The sequence below is a fragment of the Herpailurus yagouaroundi genome, unplaced genomic scaffold (assembly GCF_014898765.1).
Source record: "Herpailurus yagouaroundi ecotype Mexico unplaced genomic scaffold, PumYag 206, whole genome shotgun sequence".
Classification (NCBI taxonomy): Eukaryota; Metazoa; Chordata; class Mammalia; order Carnivora; family Felidae; genus Herpailurus; species Herpailurus yagouaroundi.
In genome coordinates, this window is record NW_024412437.1 from 1,337,451 (window position 1) to 1,350,085 (window position 12,635).

At 48.4% G+C, this 12,635-nt stretch overlaps 1 protein-coding gene across 1 annotated transcript; it reads right to left on the reverse strand.

Annotated features, from left to right (window-relative positions):
• Window positions 1-8,929: 8,929 nt before the first annotated feature.
• LOC121015217 (somatotropin) lies at window positions 8,930-10,660 on the reverse strand. The gene is made up of 5 exons (XM_040451993.1): window positions 10,566-10,660; window positions 10,157-10,317; window positions 9,830-9,946; window positions 9,509-9,670; window positions 8,930-9,233 (listed from the first exon to the last, which is right to left on the reverse strand). Exons 1-5 carry the CDS (start codon window positions 10,573-10,575, stop codon window positions 9,033-9,035), a joined length of 651 nt encoding a protein of 216 aa, XP_040307927.1. The 5' UTR covers window positions 10,576-10,660; the 3' UTR covers window positions 8,930-9,032.
• Between the last annotated feature and the right edge of the window lie 1,975 nt (window positions 10,661-12,635).

A 12,635-nucleotide genomic window follows, 5' to 3' on the forward strand; every position in this document is an offset into this window, starting at 1 on the left:
GCTGATGACCCTCATACTGATACCTCTAAAAGTATTTCTCACATTTGATGGGGGCCCCTGAATGAAAAAAGGTGTGAGGCACAGTGTCATGTTTGTTTGACCCAGAAGGCCAGGTTCGTGTAATTCTGAGGCAGACTTGTGAAGAAAGGGGAAAGTGTCAGTTCTGCTCTCAAATGTGTATAAAAAAATCAAAACTCTGGGAATGCAAGCTGGTGCAGCCACTCTGGAAAACAGGATGGAGGTTCCTCAAAAAACTAAAAACAGAACTACCCTACAACCCAGCAATTGCACTACTAGGTATTTATCCAAGGGATACAGGGATGCTGTTTCAAAGGGACACATGCACCCCCATGTTTATAGCAGCACTATCAACAATAGCCAAAGTATGGAAACAGCCCAAATGTCCATCGATGGATGAATGGATAAAGAAGATGTGGTGTATACATATATACAATGGAGTATTATTCAGCAATCAAAAAGAATGAAATCTTGCCATTTGCAACTACGTGGATGCAACTGGAGGGTATTATGCTAAGTGAAATTAGTCAGAGAAAGACAAATATCATAGGACTTCACTCATATGAGGACTTTAAGAGACTAAAACGATGAACATAAGAGAAGGGAAACAAAAACAATATAAACACAGGGAGGGGGACAAAACAGAAGAGAGTCATAAATATGGAGAACAAACAGAGGGTTACTGGAGGGGATGTGGGAGGGGGGATGGGCTAAATGGGTAAGGGGCACTAAGGAATCCGCTCCTGAAATCATTGTTGCACTAGATGCTAATTGTTGCACTAGATAACTAATTTTAGATGTAAATTTTAAAAAATTAAATTAAATTAAAAAAAGAATCAAAACTCAATATATTGTTTTGGCAATGCTGATGGAAATGTTAACCTTAAAAATAAAACTTCCAGGGGCGCCTGGGTGGCTCAGTCGGTTAAGCGTCTGACTTTGGCTCAGGTCATGATCTCACGGTCCGTGAGTTCCAGCCCCGCGTCGGGCTCTGTGCTGACAGCTCAGAGCCTGGAGCCTGTTTCAGATTCTGTGTCTCTCTCTCTCTCTGCCCCTCCCCTGTTCATGCTCTGTCTCTCTCTGTCTCAAAAATAAATAAACGTTAAAAAAAATAAATAAATAAAACTTCCAGTTATTTTTACCAGCAAAATATGGGTTTATTTGAGAACAGCTGAGAATTGTAATCCAGGACAAGTAATCTGTAGCAAAACTTATAGGCAAGTCTGCAGAACAAAGGAAAGGACCTGCTGCTTTACAGAGGAAAAGGGGGAGTCGGGAAGGCTGTTATAAACAAAAAGCCCATTAAAGTGAGAGTTGGAAATATAGTGGTTTCTCACTGGCTGAGCTGTGACTGTTTCTCATTGGCTGGGCTGTTGCTGGGACAGGAGGAAAGCCTTTTTTTCTCCTGCTGGGCTGGGAAAGCAGCATCCAGGTATAAAGTCTGTCTCCTATTGGGTCTGCAATTGCAGTGGTTGTGTGTGAAAGTCCCCCTGCCAGCCTCCCAATTCCTTTTTTTTTTTTTTAATGTTTATTTATTTTGAGAGAGAGAGAGAGAGACAAAGTGAGAAAGAGAGAGCATGGCCAAGGGTGCGTGGGCGTGTGCGCACACACACACACACACACACACACACACACAAAGGAGGGACAGAGAGAGGGAGAGAGAATCCCAAGCAGGTTCCCTGCTGTCAGACTCAGGGCTTGAACTCATGATCCGTGAGATCATGACTTGAGCCAAAATCAGGAGTCAGATGCTTAAGTCACTGAGCCACCCAGGCACCCAATTCCTTTCTAAACAAGATTTCCTTTTACTAGTTTGCACATTTCCCTCTTATGATCAAGATCTTTCTTTGAAAGTGTCACTGATCAAGAGTCAGTTTCTCCACATTTAGTGGTTTTCTCAGTACCAGGAAGGACCCTTCCCAGTTGTCATGCCCTAAGTAGGAGGGAAAGCGCCTAGTGGTTGGCAACCACTCAAACCACATTTGAGCAGCAAGGAAGAGTAGGAGGGAGAGAACTGTCAGGTACTTCCTATCTGTAGTCCCTATCTATCAAGACTGTAATTACGCACTGGAGATCATCTCCAAGCACTGAGCCAGCATCACCTTATCAGGTACATCATTTTTAGAAGCCTGATAGGCAACAAAATACAAAACTCAAAATGATTATACAAAGCATAAAAAGTAACATAGCAATTCCATATTGTATGATGGTTCTAAACCAGGACTCCACGTCTGAAAGTAGCTAACTGAAATATTTATTTGTACTTATTCAGACTTAGGGGAGAAAGGTGCTCCCTATGACGGCAAACCAGGAATCATGTGTGCCTTCTGGAAGTCTCCACTTAAAGCAACAATGAAAGAAGAGCAGTGGATACCAGAGGAGCACACGGAGAGAATTAACCAAGCACAATCGGGAAGATACAGTGCAGCTATAAATATAAAGCAACAGCTGATGAACTTTCTGCAAAACAGAAAAATTTCAAAGATGTTTAAAAACAGTATTGTTATATCAAAAGAACTGCTTGAACCAAATGTGTTATTGACAATACAATCTCCTAAGGCTGCAAAGACCATAAAGTTAAGAGACCATGAATTTGGATAAGAATCTAAAGTCAGTTAATAGTCCAGATGAAAGAAGCCTTTTGTGAATTCTGAACCTTCTAATCCTTCAGAAAAAGCAAGTGTAAGATTAATTTGTCCTGGGATCATGATGAGGCTGTTTCCAAAAGGCTGTAATCAAAAGGGGTTTCCCCCTTTTGCGAGGGCTTTGGGAATGCAGACAAGGGCATTATGTTTCCATAAAAAAAGAAGCAACAGTGAGAAAAAGGTAGACAGACCTGCCCAGACATCTTGGGAAAGTGGTCTCCTCAGATATCATCTGCTTCAATTCTGGGACATCTCTACTTTCAGGTCACCAGATGGCATGCGGGTCCAGTCAGCGTTTGGCACTTTCTTTAGATGTATCATGTGAATCCAAGAGTCTATTTTCTGGAGTTTGGTGGCATAAGGGTTGGTTAGAAGCTCCTGACAAAGGCCTTTCCAGCAAGGCTGAAGAGAGCATTTCTGGAGGTGTCTTTTCCAACCGATGAAATCTCTAGGTTTCAAGGTGTGAGGCTTAAGGTTGTCATCTCCTGAGAGTGTTCTGTGAAAAGACTGTTATTTTAACAGAAGCAGTTGGGCCTTTGCAATATTGAAGTATCTCTCTTTTTGTCAACCGTGGGTCAGAGGAGGCAGGGGCCGAGTGTATCGGATGTGCTGTGACTACGTCAAAGGGTGAGAGTCTATGAGTACCAAAGAGGGTAGATCTGAGATTTCAGACTAAGGGCAGCTTTTGGCCAGAGTATTTGAGGGATTTCTTCAAATTTTGCCAATTGGGTCTTTTTTAAAAAAAAATTTTTTTTTAACGTTTTATTTATTTTTGAGACAGGGAGAGACAGAGCATGAACAGGAGGGTCAGGGAGAGGGAGACACAGAATCCGAAACAGGCTCCAGGCTCTGAGCTGTCACCACAGAGCCCAACGCGGGGCTCGAACTCACGGACCCTCACGGACCACGAGATCATGACCTGAGCCGAAGTCGGCCGCTCAACCGACTGAGCCACCCAGGCGCCCCATCCAATTGGGTCTTAATAGTGCCATGAGTCTGTTCAACTAACCCTGAGAATTGAGGATGGTGTGCACAATGAAGTGCTGGGAAATCAGCCAACAGCACAGACTTGTTGAAGCACTTGACTGGCAAAGCGTGTTCTCTCATCACTATGAAGTTCGAGAGGGGGTCCCCTGGTAGGGATAACTTTTTCTAATGGAATGTTAGCCACAGAAGCAGCATTGGCCGGTCTACAAGAGAACTCTTTGTACCAGTGAGAAACATACAAACCATGACTAAAACATTTATATCCACGAGAAAGGGAAGCTGTATGAAATCCATCTGTACAGTTTTCCCTGGATTATACTTTAGACAGGTGGAACAAGAGACGTAGGTGCTTTTTGCGACCTTATTAATATTTCCCCACCAATATTGATTCATGAATGCTATTATGTTGTCAGTAGACCAATGGTTTAATGCACGTACATGAGAAATTTAGAATTTTTGGTAGGGCTGGATTGTTATTTGGTCCAAACCAGAGGTCTCTCTTTTTATTAAGCCAACAATTATTGCATTTCCGATATTGTTTTGCCATCTCTGAGGCCAACTGTCGGGTATCTCTGGTCAATTTTTCCAAGTTACCGTTTGGGAGAACATCACTTTGGAACATGACAGAGGTTTAGCTTTTGGTTTCCTTGGGAGCGGTGTGTTTAGCGGAAATATAAGCAAGGTGGTTTACTTTGGTCTCCAGGAAATTGAGTCTCAAGTGCCCAGGACCCTTAATAATAGCCAGAGCAGCCAGCAAAAGGATGGCATCTAATAAATTTTGGACATAGAAGCCATTTTTAATTTTATCCTCATCGGAGGTAAAGACAGCTTGCTGCTTCCATAATATTCCAGAGTCATGAGCTACACCCAAAGCATACCGACTATCAGTATAAATGCTAAGTTTTATCCTTAGCAAAGTTACATGCTCGAATAAGGGTGTATAATTCAGCCTGTTGGGCTGAATTAGTCAAGGGTAAAGCTGCTGTTTCAATGACTTCAAAAGGAGCTTCAGTAGCATACCCAGCACATTATTTACCATTTTCATCTTTCAAATAAGAACCATCAGTAAAGCATGAAAAACCTGCAATGGTTAGAGCCTCCTGTAACTTTCCATGGGGGGAGGGGTGCCAAAAGGTAATCTATCAGGGTTGAGCAGTTGTGAGGGGTTTTGTCCAGGTCTAAATGTAGTCCTTGTTTCAGGATTAGATGCCCTGGGTATTGAACTGAGTTTGAGCAGACGGCTTTTTTTTTTTTTTTTTTGAGACCTTATGTCCCTTTAAGGCCAAAAGTTCTAACAGGTGGATGCTGTCTCCTGTGAAGAGGCTTGAGAGGGGAGCAGAGACATCAATCATATACAAATTGTAACAAAGTAGAGCCTACAGAAAACTTTCTTTCACCCAAATCAGCTTTTAAGATTCATGAAAAGTAAGGAGGACTTGGCGTTGTAACCCTGGGGCTTACTGTCCAGGTGCATTTCCATTCTTCCCCAATGAAAGCAGAAAGGTATTGGCTATCCTCATGAAAGGAATGGTAAAAATGCACTGCGTAGATCAATTACAGTGAAAAATTAGCTTTCAGTGAGAACAGACCTCAGGAGCATATGGGGCTTGGGAGCAACAGGTGCCAAGGGATAACAATGTTATTTTTTGCTCAGAGGTCCGGGATAAACCTCCATCTTCAGTATTGGGTTTTCTCACTGGTAAAATGTTGGTATTATAGGGACTAGTACAGGGGATAATGAGGCTCCAAGCCTTCTAATCTTCTATTCTGGTCTTGATGCCTTGAAGGGTTTCTTTATACAGTATTTACTCTGGGAAGGGTTTCTGAGGTATCTACTTGAATCCGGACCAGAGGTGTGCTGTGGATTCTGCCAATATCAGCTGAAGATGTTGCCCATGAAAAGGATGGTAGCTGATCCAAGAGGAACAAATGATATGACCCCCAGATTCTGCTGTAGTGAGTCTGTTTTCTGTCAAACCCAAGGCCAATACACTTCCAACAGGCACAATTGCACCAGGGGCAGTCTGGTTCCAAACAGGAGTCAAACTGAAGGCCAAGCAAACACTCTCAGATGGGATAAAGCCTTAAAACAGATCCTGAATAAAGTCTGGAGAACTCAAACACAAAGACAGCGGAGCTCAAAATCCAGGAGAAAACTTACCCTCAAACTCCGGGGTCCTCTAGCCAAGCCCAATGGGCTCTGTGGGTGCCAGCACCTGTTTGCTCAGCAGCCTTAGAGTTGTTGGGGGCTCTTCTCTGGACTAATGTTAACCTTAAAAATAAAATGCCTGTTATCTTACTAGCAAAAATGGGTTTATATGGGAACATCAGAGAATCACAACTCAGAACAAGCAGGCTGCAGTAAAGCCTTAGGCAAGTCCGCAGAATAAAGGAGAGATTCCGCTCTCCATAATAGAGGAAAGGAGGAAGTTGGGGAGGCTGTTATAAACAAAAAATTCATTGGAGTAAAGTGAGAACTGGAAGTATGGTGGCTTCTCATTGGCTGAGCTGTGACTGTTTCTCACTGGCTGCGCTGTTGCCGGGGCAGGAGGAAAGACCTTCCTCCTCTCGCTGGGTTAGTAAAGTAGTTTCCACTTAAGGTCCTTCTCTTCCAGTTGGGTCTGCAATTGCCAAGTGGTAGGGCAGAGAGCTCCCCCTGCTGGGCGCCCAAGCCCATTCTAAACTAGGTTTCCTTTTTTTAAATTTTCACAGAAGAAATTCAGGTGAGAGTAAATTTAGGTCATTTTAGATTACAGTAAATTTACAAGATCGCATGGAGTCAGACAAACATTATTGCTAGAAAAATCTCACTAATCTTACTTTTGGGAAGAGTTTTCATTAGAAATTTAAAAAAAATTTTTTTTCAATTGGGGTAAATGAGACATAACATAAAAATTACCATCTTAACCGTTTTTTTAAAAAGCATTTTATGTTTAAGTAATCTCTACACCCAACGTGGGGCTGGAACTCAACCCTGAGATCAAGAGTTGCATGCTCTACCATCTGAGCCAGCCAGGTGCCCCCCGAACCCCATTTTTTTAACGTTTATTTATATTTGAGACAGAGAGAGACAGAGCATGAATGGGGGAGGGGCAGAGAGAGAGGGAGACACAGAATCGGAAGCAGGCTCCAGGCTCTGAGCCATCAGCCCCGAGCCCCGCGCGGGGCTCGAACTCACGGACCGCGAGATCGTGACCCGGGCTGAAGTCAGACGCTTAACGGACTGAACCACCCAGGCGCCCCACCCCTAACCCCAATCTTAACCATTTTAAGTGTACAGCTCAGTAGTGTCGACTACATCCCCATAGCGTCTGTAGGACCCTTCATTTTGCAAAATTCCACCCATTAAACAACAGCTCATCATTCCCTCTTCTCCCAGCCCTGGTAACCACCATTCCACTTTCTGGTCTTTATGAATTGAAGTACCTTGCCGAGAGAAATCATACAGTAATTGCCTTTTCGTTACTTGCTTCTCAGACATTTTTGGTTAGAATTAGAAACGGAGAGTGCCGCAACTGACCCAGGTCTTCATTTCCGGTGGACCCGGCTGTCTCATCCTTGTGGTCCCTAACTCAGTGGTTCTCAACTGCTTTTGCGCATTAGACTCACCTGGGGAGCTTTAAAAACCACTCCTTCCTGGATCCCTTCCAGACCAATTAAATCTGAATTGCAGGGAGTAGGAGCGCCTGGGTGGCTAGATCTCTTAAGTGTAGGACTTGGCTCAGGTCCTGATCTCACGGTTCGTCTGTTCGAGTCCTGCATAGGGCTCTCTGCTCTCAGCACAGAGACCCTTTTGGATCCTGTGTCCCCCTCTCTCTGTACCCCTTCTCCGCTCTTGCATGTGCACATGCTCTCTCTCTCTCTCTCAAAATAAATAAATGAACTTTAATAACAAGTATGTAAGCATTCCATCAGAAAACAGGGAACACCCCCAAAATTCAGTGCAAAACAGCTGATTTCTTGAGTGCTGTAATGTGTCAAACACTTCAGCAACACCATTTTATCTAATCCTGACATTAGCCTTGTAAGGCAATTTATTACCATCTCATTTTATACACGAGGACCCTGGGTCCCCAAGAGGTTAAGTAATCTACTCGTGAGCATAAATACAAGTCCAACTATTTCTGATTCTTGCCCTTACAAGTTACCCCAATCCACTGTTCTCAGAAGAAATTGCTCAATGACAGCTTGAGGAGAAACTGTGTTTGGATTAATTTTTGTCCTTAAACATGTTTTCAATAGGGATTTGTCACCGATGTTTAAAAACTAGATTTCACATTGTCCTGGGGTGCCTGGGTGGCTCAGTTGGTTAAGCAACTGGGTCTTGATTTCGGCTCAGGTCATGATCTCACAGTTCCTGAGTTCGAGCCCCTCATCAGTGTCTGTGCTGACAGCATGGAACCTGCTTGGGATTCTCTCTCTCCCTCTCTCTCTACCCCTCCCTGGCTTGTGCTTGCTCTTTCTCTGTCTCTCAAAATAAATAAATAAACATTAAAAGGAAAAAGTCTGGACGTCCTGTCTGCCTCGAAAAATCAGAAGCTCTGGCAGCCCTTCCCACAGTCCTGAATGGCAACAAGGTTCCATAGGTCCCACCTTAGCTGGGTCCTGAGTTCTCTTGACTTCCCCGGTACCCACACACTGGGATGTGTCCCTGACAAGGAAGTGGAGCGTCAGTTATGATTTATCCTTTCACACCAAGCCTTCATTACTTTCGTAATTGTCTACCTGGCACCTGCTGGCCCTGAATTTGCAACCCCAACTTAGAGTCTTTCTTCCACTTCCCTTGCCACCATCCAGATCCCAAACTGGCTGGTTCTGTTTGTCCCAAAGCCATTTTGCATTGTTCCCCTTTCCTAAGAGTAGGTGGATCTAATGTGTGTTCGCCTTCAACTTTGTGCACAAAAGTAATTCTAGGATTCCTCTCATAATTTTCTCCCATGTCGGGATGTTTTGCCTCTGTACTTAATGGCTTATTTTGCTTTTCATTTTTTCCCTGCTCTTGGGGGCTAGATTTGGTGTTGTGGTGCCCGCGGGGGAGAAAGGAACACCTCCAGGTACTCGATGGGGGTGCTCCTGACCTATGACTGCCCAGAGAGCTGGGACCTCAGACCTGGGCAGGGACCCGATGTGTGATGGAGAGGAATAAATGTGTCGGTTTCTTTCTAGCCCAGGAGGAATCAGGTCAGGTATCATTCCCAGTCGGCCCCCACAGGATGCCTGCGGCTGTCTTCCCAGCCTGGACCTTGCCCCACATAATAGAATGACACCTACTCAGATGATACGATGCAACTAATTTTATTAGGAAAGCACAGTGAGCACTGGAGCGGCACTTTCCAGGGTCAGGGGAGGCGCTGGGGAGGGGGCAACCGAGATGCCCAGCAACTAGAAGGCACAGCTGCTTTCCACGAAGCGGCGACACTTCATGACCCGCAGGTACGTCTCAGCCTTGTGCAGGTCCTTCTTGAAGCAGGACAGGAGCCCATAGTTCTTGAGCAGCGCGTCGTCACTGCGCAAGTTTGTATCAAACTTGTCGTAGGTTTGCTTCAGGATCTGCCCGGCCCGGGGGCTGCCATCTTCCAGCTCCTGCAAAAAGGGGAGGAGGGACGGAGAGGCCCAGTCTTTGGCCACTGCTCCTTCCCTGTCCCTCTGTGGGTGGCCCTCCCCTCCAGGGCTCCGACAAGGGCACGGAGGATTCACAGTGGGGAAACGAGTAAGCTTTCTCAGGGGTCAAGGCTGGACTGTTTACTACAAAGAAAGGGGCGGCCTCTCCCAGTGCACGCAAGCCCCCACCCCTCAGTTAAGTCAGCCTGGCTGCCGCCAGGCCCCAGGGAGGGGACCCACAGCGCCGCGGTCCCCACCCGCATCAGGGCTTGGATGCCTTCCTCCAGGTCCTTGAGCTTCTCGTAGACCCGGTCCGAGGTGCCGAACACCAGGCTGTTGGTGAAGACCCTGCTGAGGAATTGCACGGGCCCGAGCCACGACTGGATGAGCAGCAGGGAGAAGCGGAGCAGCTCTACGTCCTGCGGATGGAGGGGGCGGTGGGCACGCCAGCCTCTGCCCGGGGGCTGCCCGCCTGCCTCCCTGCACACCCTCGGCCCCAGGGAGAAGGCTGCCCAGGGCCTGACTCCTGCAGACGAGGGAGGCCCCTGATCCTTGGCCGGGCGCCCCTGGCCACTCACGGATCTCTGCTGGGCCTCATCCTTGCCCGTGGGGGCCGGGATGGTCTCCGAGAAGCAGAAGGCAGCCTGCGCGTTCTGGATGGAATACCTCTGTCCCTCCGGGATGTACGCCCGCTCCTGCAGAAAGAATGCCCGCCCGGGTCTCGGCTGCACGGTCCTCATCACTGCTTCATTCGGAAGCTCCCTCAGTTTGTGCTCAGCTGACAGCCTCTTCACTTGGATGAAATAACCCTGAGCTCCTCAGTTTCCTCCCATTATGTCCCAGGGGTGATATTCACCCCTTCTTGCACCCCCCCCCCAACCGGCGCCCATTCCTGGGGAACTTACAAACTCTTTGTAGGTGTCGGCGGCCAGCTGGTGCAGGTGCTGGGCCCGGAGCACGGCGTTGGCAAACAGACTGGACAAGGGCATGGCTGGGAAGGCACCCACCTCCTGGGGCCAGGGCAGGCAGAGCAGGGCAAACGCCAGGAGCACAGAGTTCCGAGGGCCTACAGAGAGGGACCCGGAGGGCGAGGCCGTGGCCCAGACAGCAAGAGGCCTCTGTTTCCCGTCAGCCCTTCCCCTCCCCCCACCGGGGACGGAGAACATTTAAAACTTGGCCAAATGGCTGGGCATAGATGTCTCTGCTCACATTCAGCAGCCCCAAAGCCCAGGGTTAGTGTCCCCATTCACATGCCGGGCCACCGCCTTGTGCCTCAGTATACACTGAACCCAAAGGGATTTTAGGGGCACTTACCTGCAGCCATCACAGCTGGGGATGAGCCGTCCACAGGACCCTGAGCGGTTTGGGGAGCCGGGTGCTGGGATCCTGGAATCAGTCCCTTGCGGCCCCTTTTTATACCCTGGTCCCTTCTCTATCCCCCTCCGCCCCCACTTATTTTCTCTATACATTTATGCATCGGGCCACTGGCCGGCCTGTGCTGATGGATAATTTAGAGTCTCCTCCCTCTTGTCCTGTTCCCGCTCTTCTTGGGGTCATGTCCCCCAGGCCTTCCCTGCCATCTTCTCCTGTCCGCTGTCACCGGCCCTGAGGGTTGTGCACACAGGGTCTCAGCTTGAGAGAACATCCGATCTGTACTCATTTCAAGGGGGAGGCGGCAGAAGGGAGTAGCCTGAGTTCAGGTGTCTTCTGGTAGGTCCCATCGGGGGGTTGTCCACTCGGGTGAGGAGGACCCACCCCGGCCCCCAAAAGGGGAGCTATGGCAGGCTGGATGTGCCGTGACAGCTGCGCTACCTTCCCTCATCCTCTATTCCTATTTTCCTCCCTGCACGGTTCCCCTCCATCTAGCAGACAGAATGTGCGTCTGGGGAAAGGGAGCCCAGAACAGCCATGGCTTCTGAGGTTTCTGGGCACAATTCAGTCCCAGATTGCCACCTTCGTCGCTGTCACCATCCCCCTACCCTTTACCACCATCTGACCACCTGGTCCGGCCCAAGGCAGCTGGTGCTGGCCTCGACCCCACACTGCCCTCCGATTTCTCTGCCATGGGGGCTCCTCCAGGTGGCTGAGGCAGAGGACCAAAACCAGAGACATCACTCTGCTCCTCGAACCTGCTACGGAGATGCCAACCAAGAAGCAGAAGTCCCAGGAACAGACCCGGGCCACAAGAACTTCCCCCTGGCAACCCAGTCACCATCAGAGGGTCTCAAGATCAGAAGAGCCCATGCGGGCTTGGGTCTCATTCCCAGCACTGAAAGTCCAGGCACAGCACCCTGAAAGATGATCTCCCCAACCACCCTAGGCTCCTTTTAGTCTTTCTTCTACTTAAAAAAATTTTTTTTTAAATACTTATTTATTTTTAGAGAGGGAGAGAGGCAGAGAGAGAATCCCAAGCAGGCTCCGTGCTGTTACTGCACAGCCCGATGTGGGGCTCGAACTCATGAACCATGAGATCATGAAGAGCAGAAACCAAGAGTCAGATGCTTCACCGACTGAGCCACCCGGGTGCCCCTTTCTTATATTCATATAGAGCTGATGAGGGTGCGACAGCATGCCCATGCATTGTCACATTTGATCCTCGCGGCCATCTCGTGAAGGAGGTATTATTACCACCCCATTTTACAGAGGAGCTGACCGAGGCTCACTTGCACGAGCTGCCTCAGCCAAAGCCGACCTCCCAAACCTTGCTCTTCCCATGTTGCATCATCCCAAATCCTTTCTCCTGAGCAGACTGGGTGGGCCACTCAGTTATTTTATCTTCTAAATCCCTCTGAATCCAGGGATCCTGCCCCTCACCCCAAGGGTCCCTCTGCCTCATTTCATCCTTCCCCTAAGAGGCAGATTGTTGCCCATTTCCCAGGTGAGACTGGCTCAGAGACTCGGGGTGCATGTTGGAGACCAAGTGGTAGCGTGAGGCTGGGGCCGGGAGGGCTAGGTAGGACTGCTGCCCTCCAGTCTCCCCGTGCCCAGGGTTGGGGCTGTTGCAGCATCCACAAGTTACCAGCATCAGATCGCCCCCGGGGCTCAGAGCGGGAAAGAACACATTTCCCCTCCCTTTAAACCTTCCACTCCTTGAGTCTAAGAACATTTAGCACTTGCCCTGTGGGAAAATAAACAAGTGAATGAGGAAACCCTCCTAGGGGCCGTTGGTTATGGTATTGGCAACTAACATTGAAAAGTCACACCCTGGGGCGCCTGGGTGGCGCAGTCGGTTGAGCGTCCGACTTCAGCCAGGTCACGATCTCCGGGTCCCCGAGTTCGAGCCCCGCGTCAGGCTCTGGGCTGATGGCTCAGAGCCTGGAGCCTGTTTCCGATTCTGTGTCTCCCTCTCTCTCTGCCCCTCGCCCGTTCATGCTCTGTCTCTCT

Bases quoted from the DNA above. Each gene is read 5' to 3' on its own strand.
- LOC121015217 (XM_040451993.1), bottom strand. The intron at 9,671-9,829 runs GTGAGTGGCCAG...CTCCATCCGCAG, and splicing joins ATGAGGCCCAGCAGAGATCC to GACGTAGAGCTGCTCCGCTT. The intron at 9,234-9,508 runs GTGGGGACCGCG...CCCTTTTTGCAG, and splicing joins GCATCCAAGCCCTGATGCGG to GAGCTGGAAGATGGCAGCCC.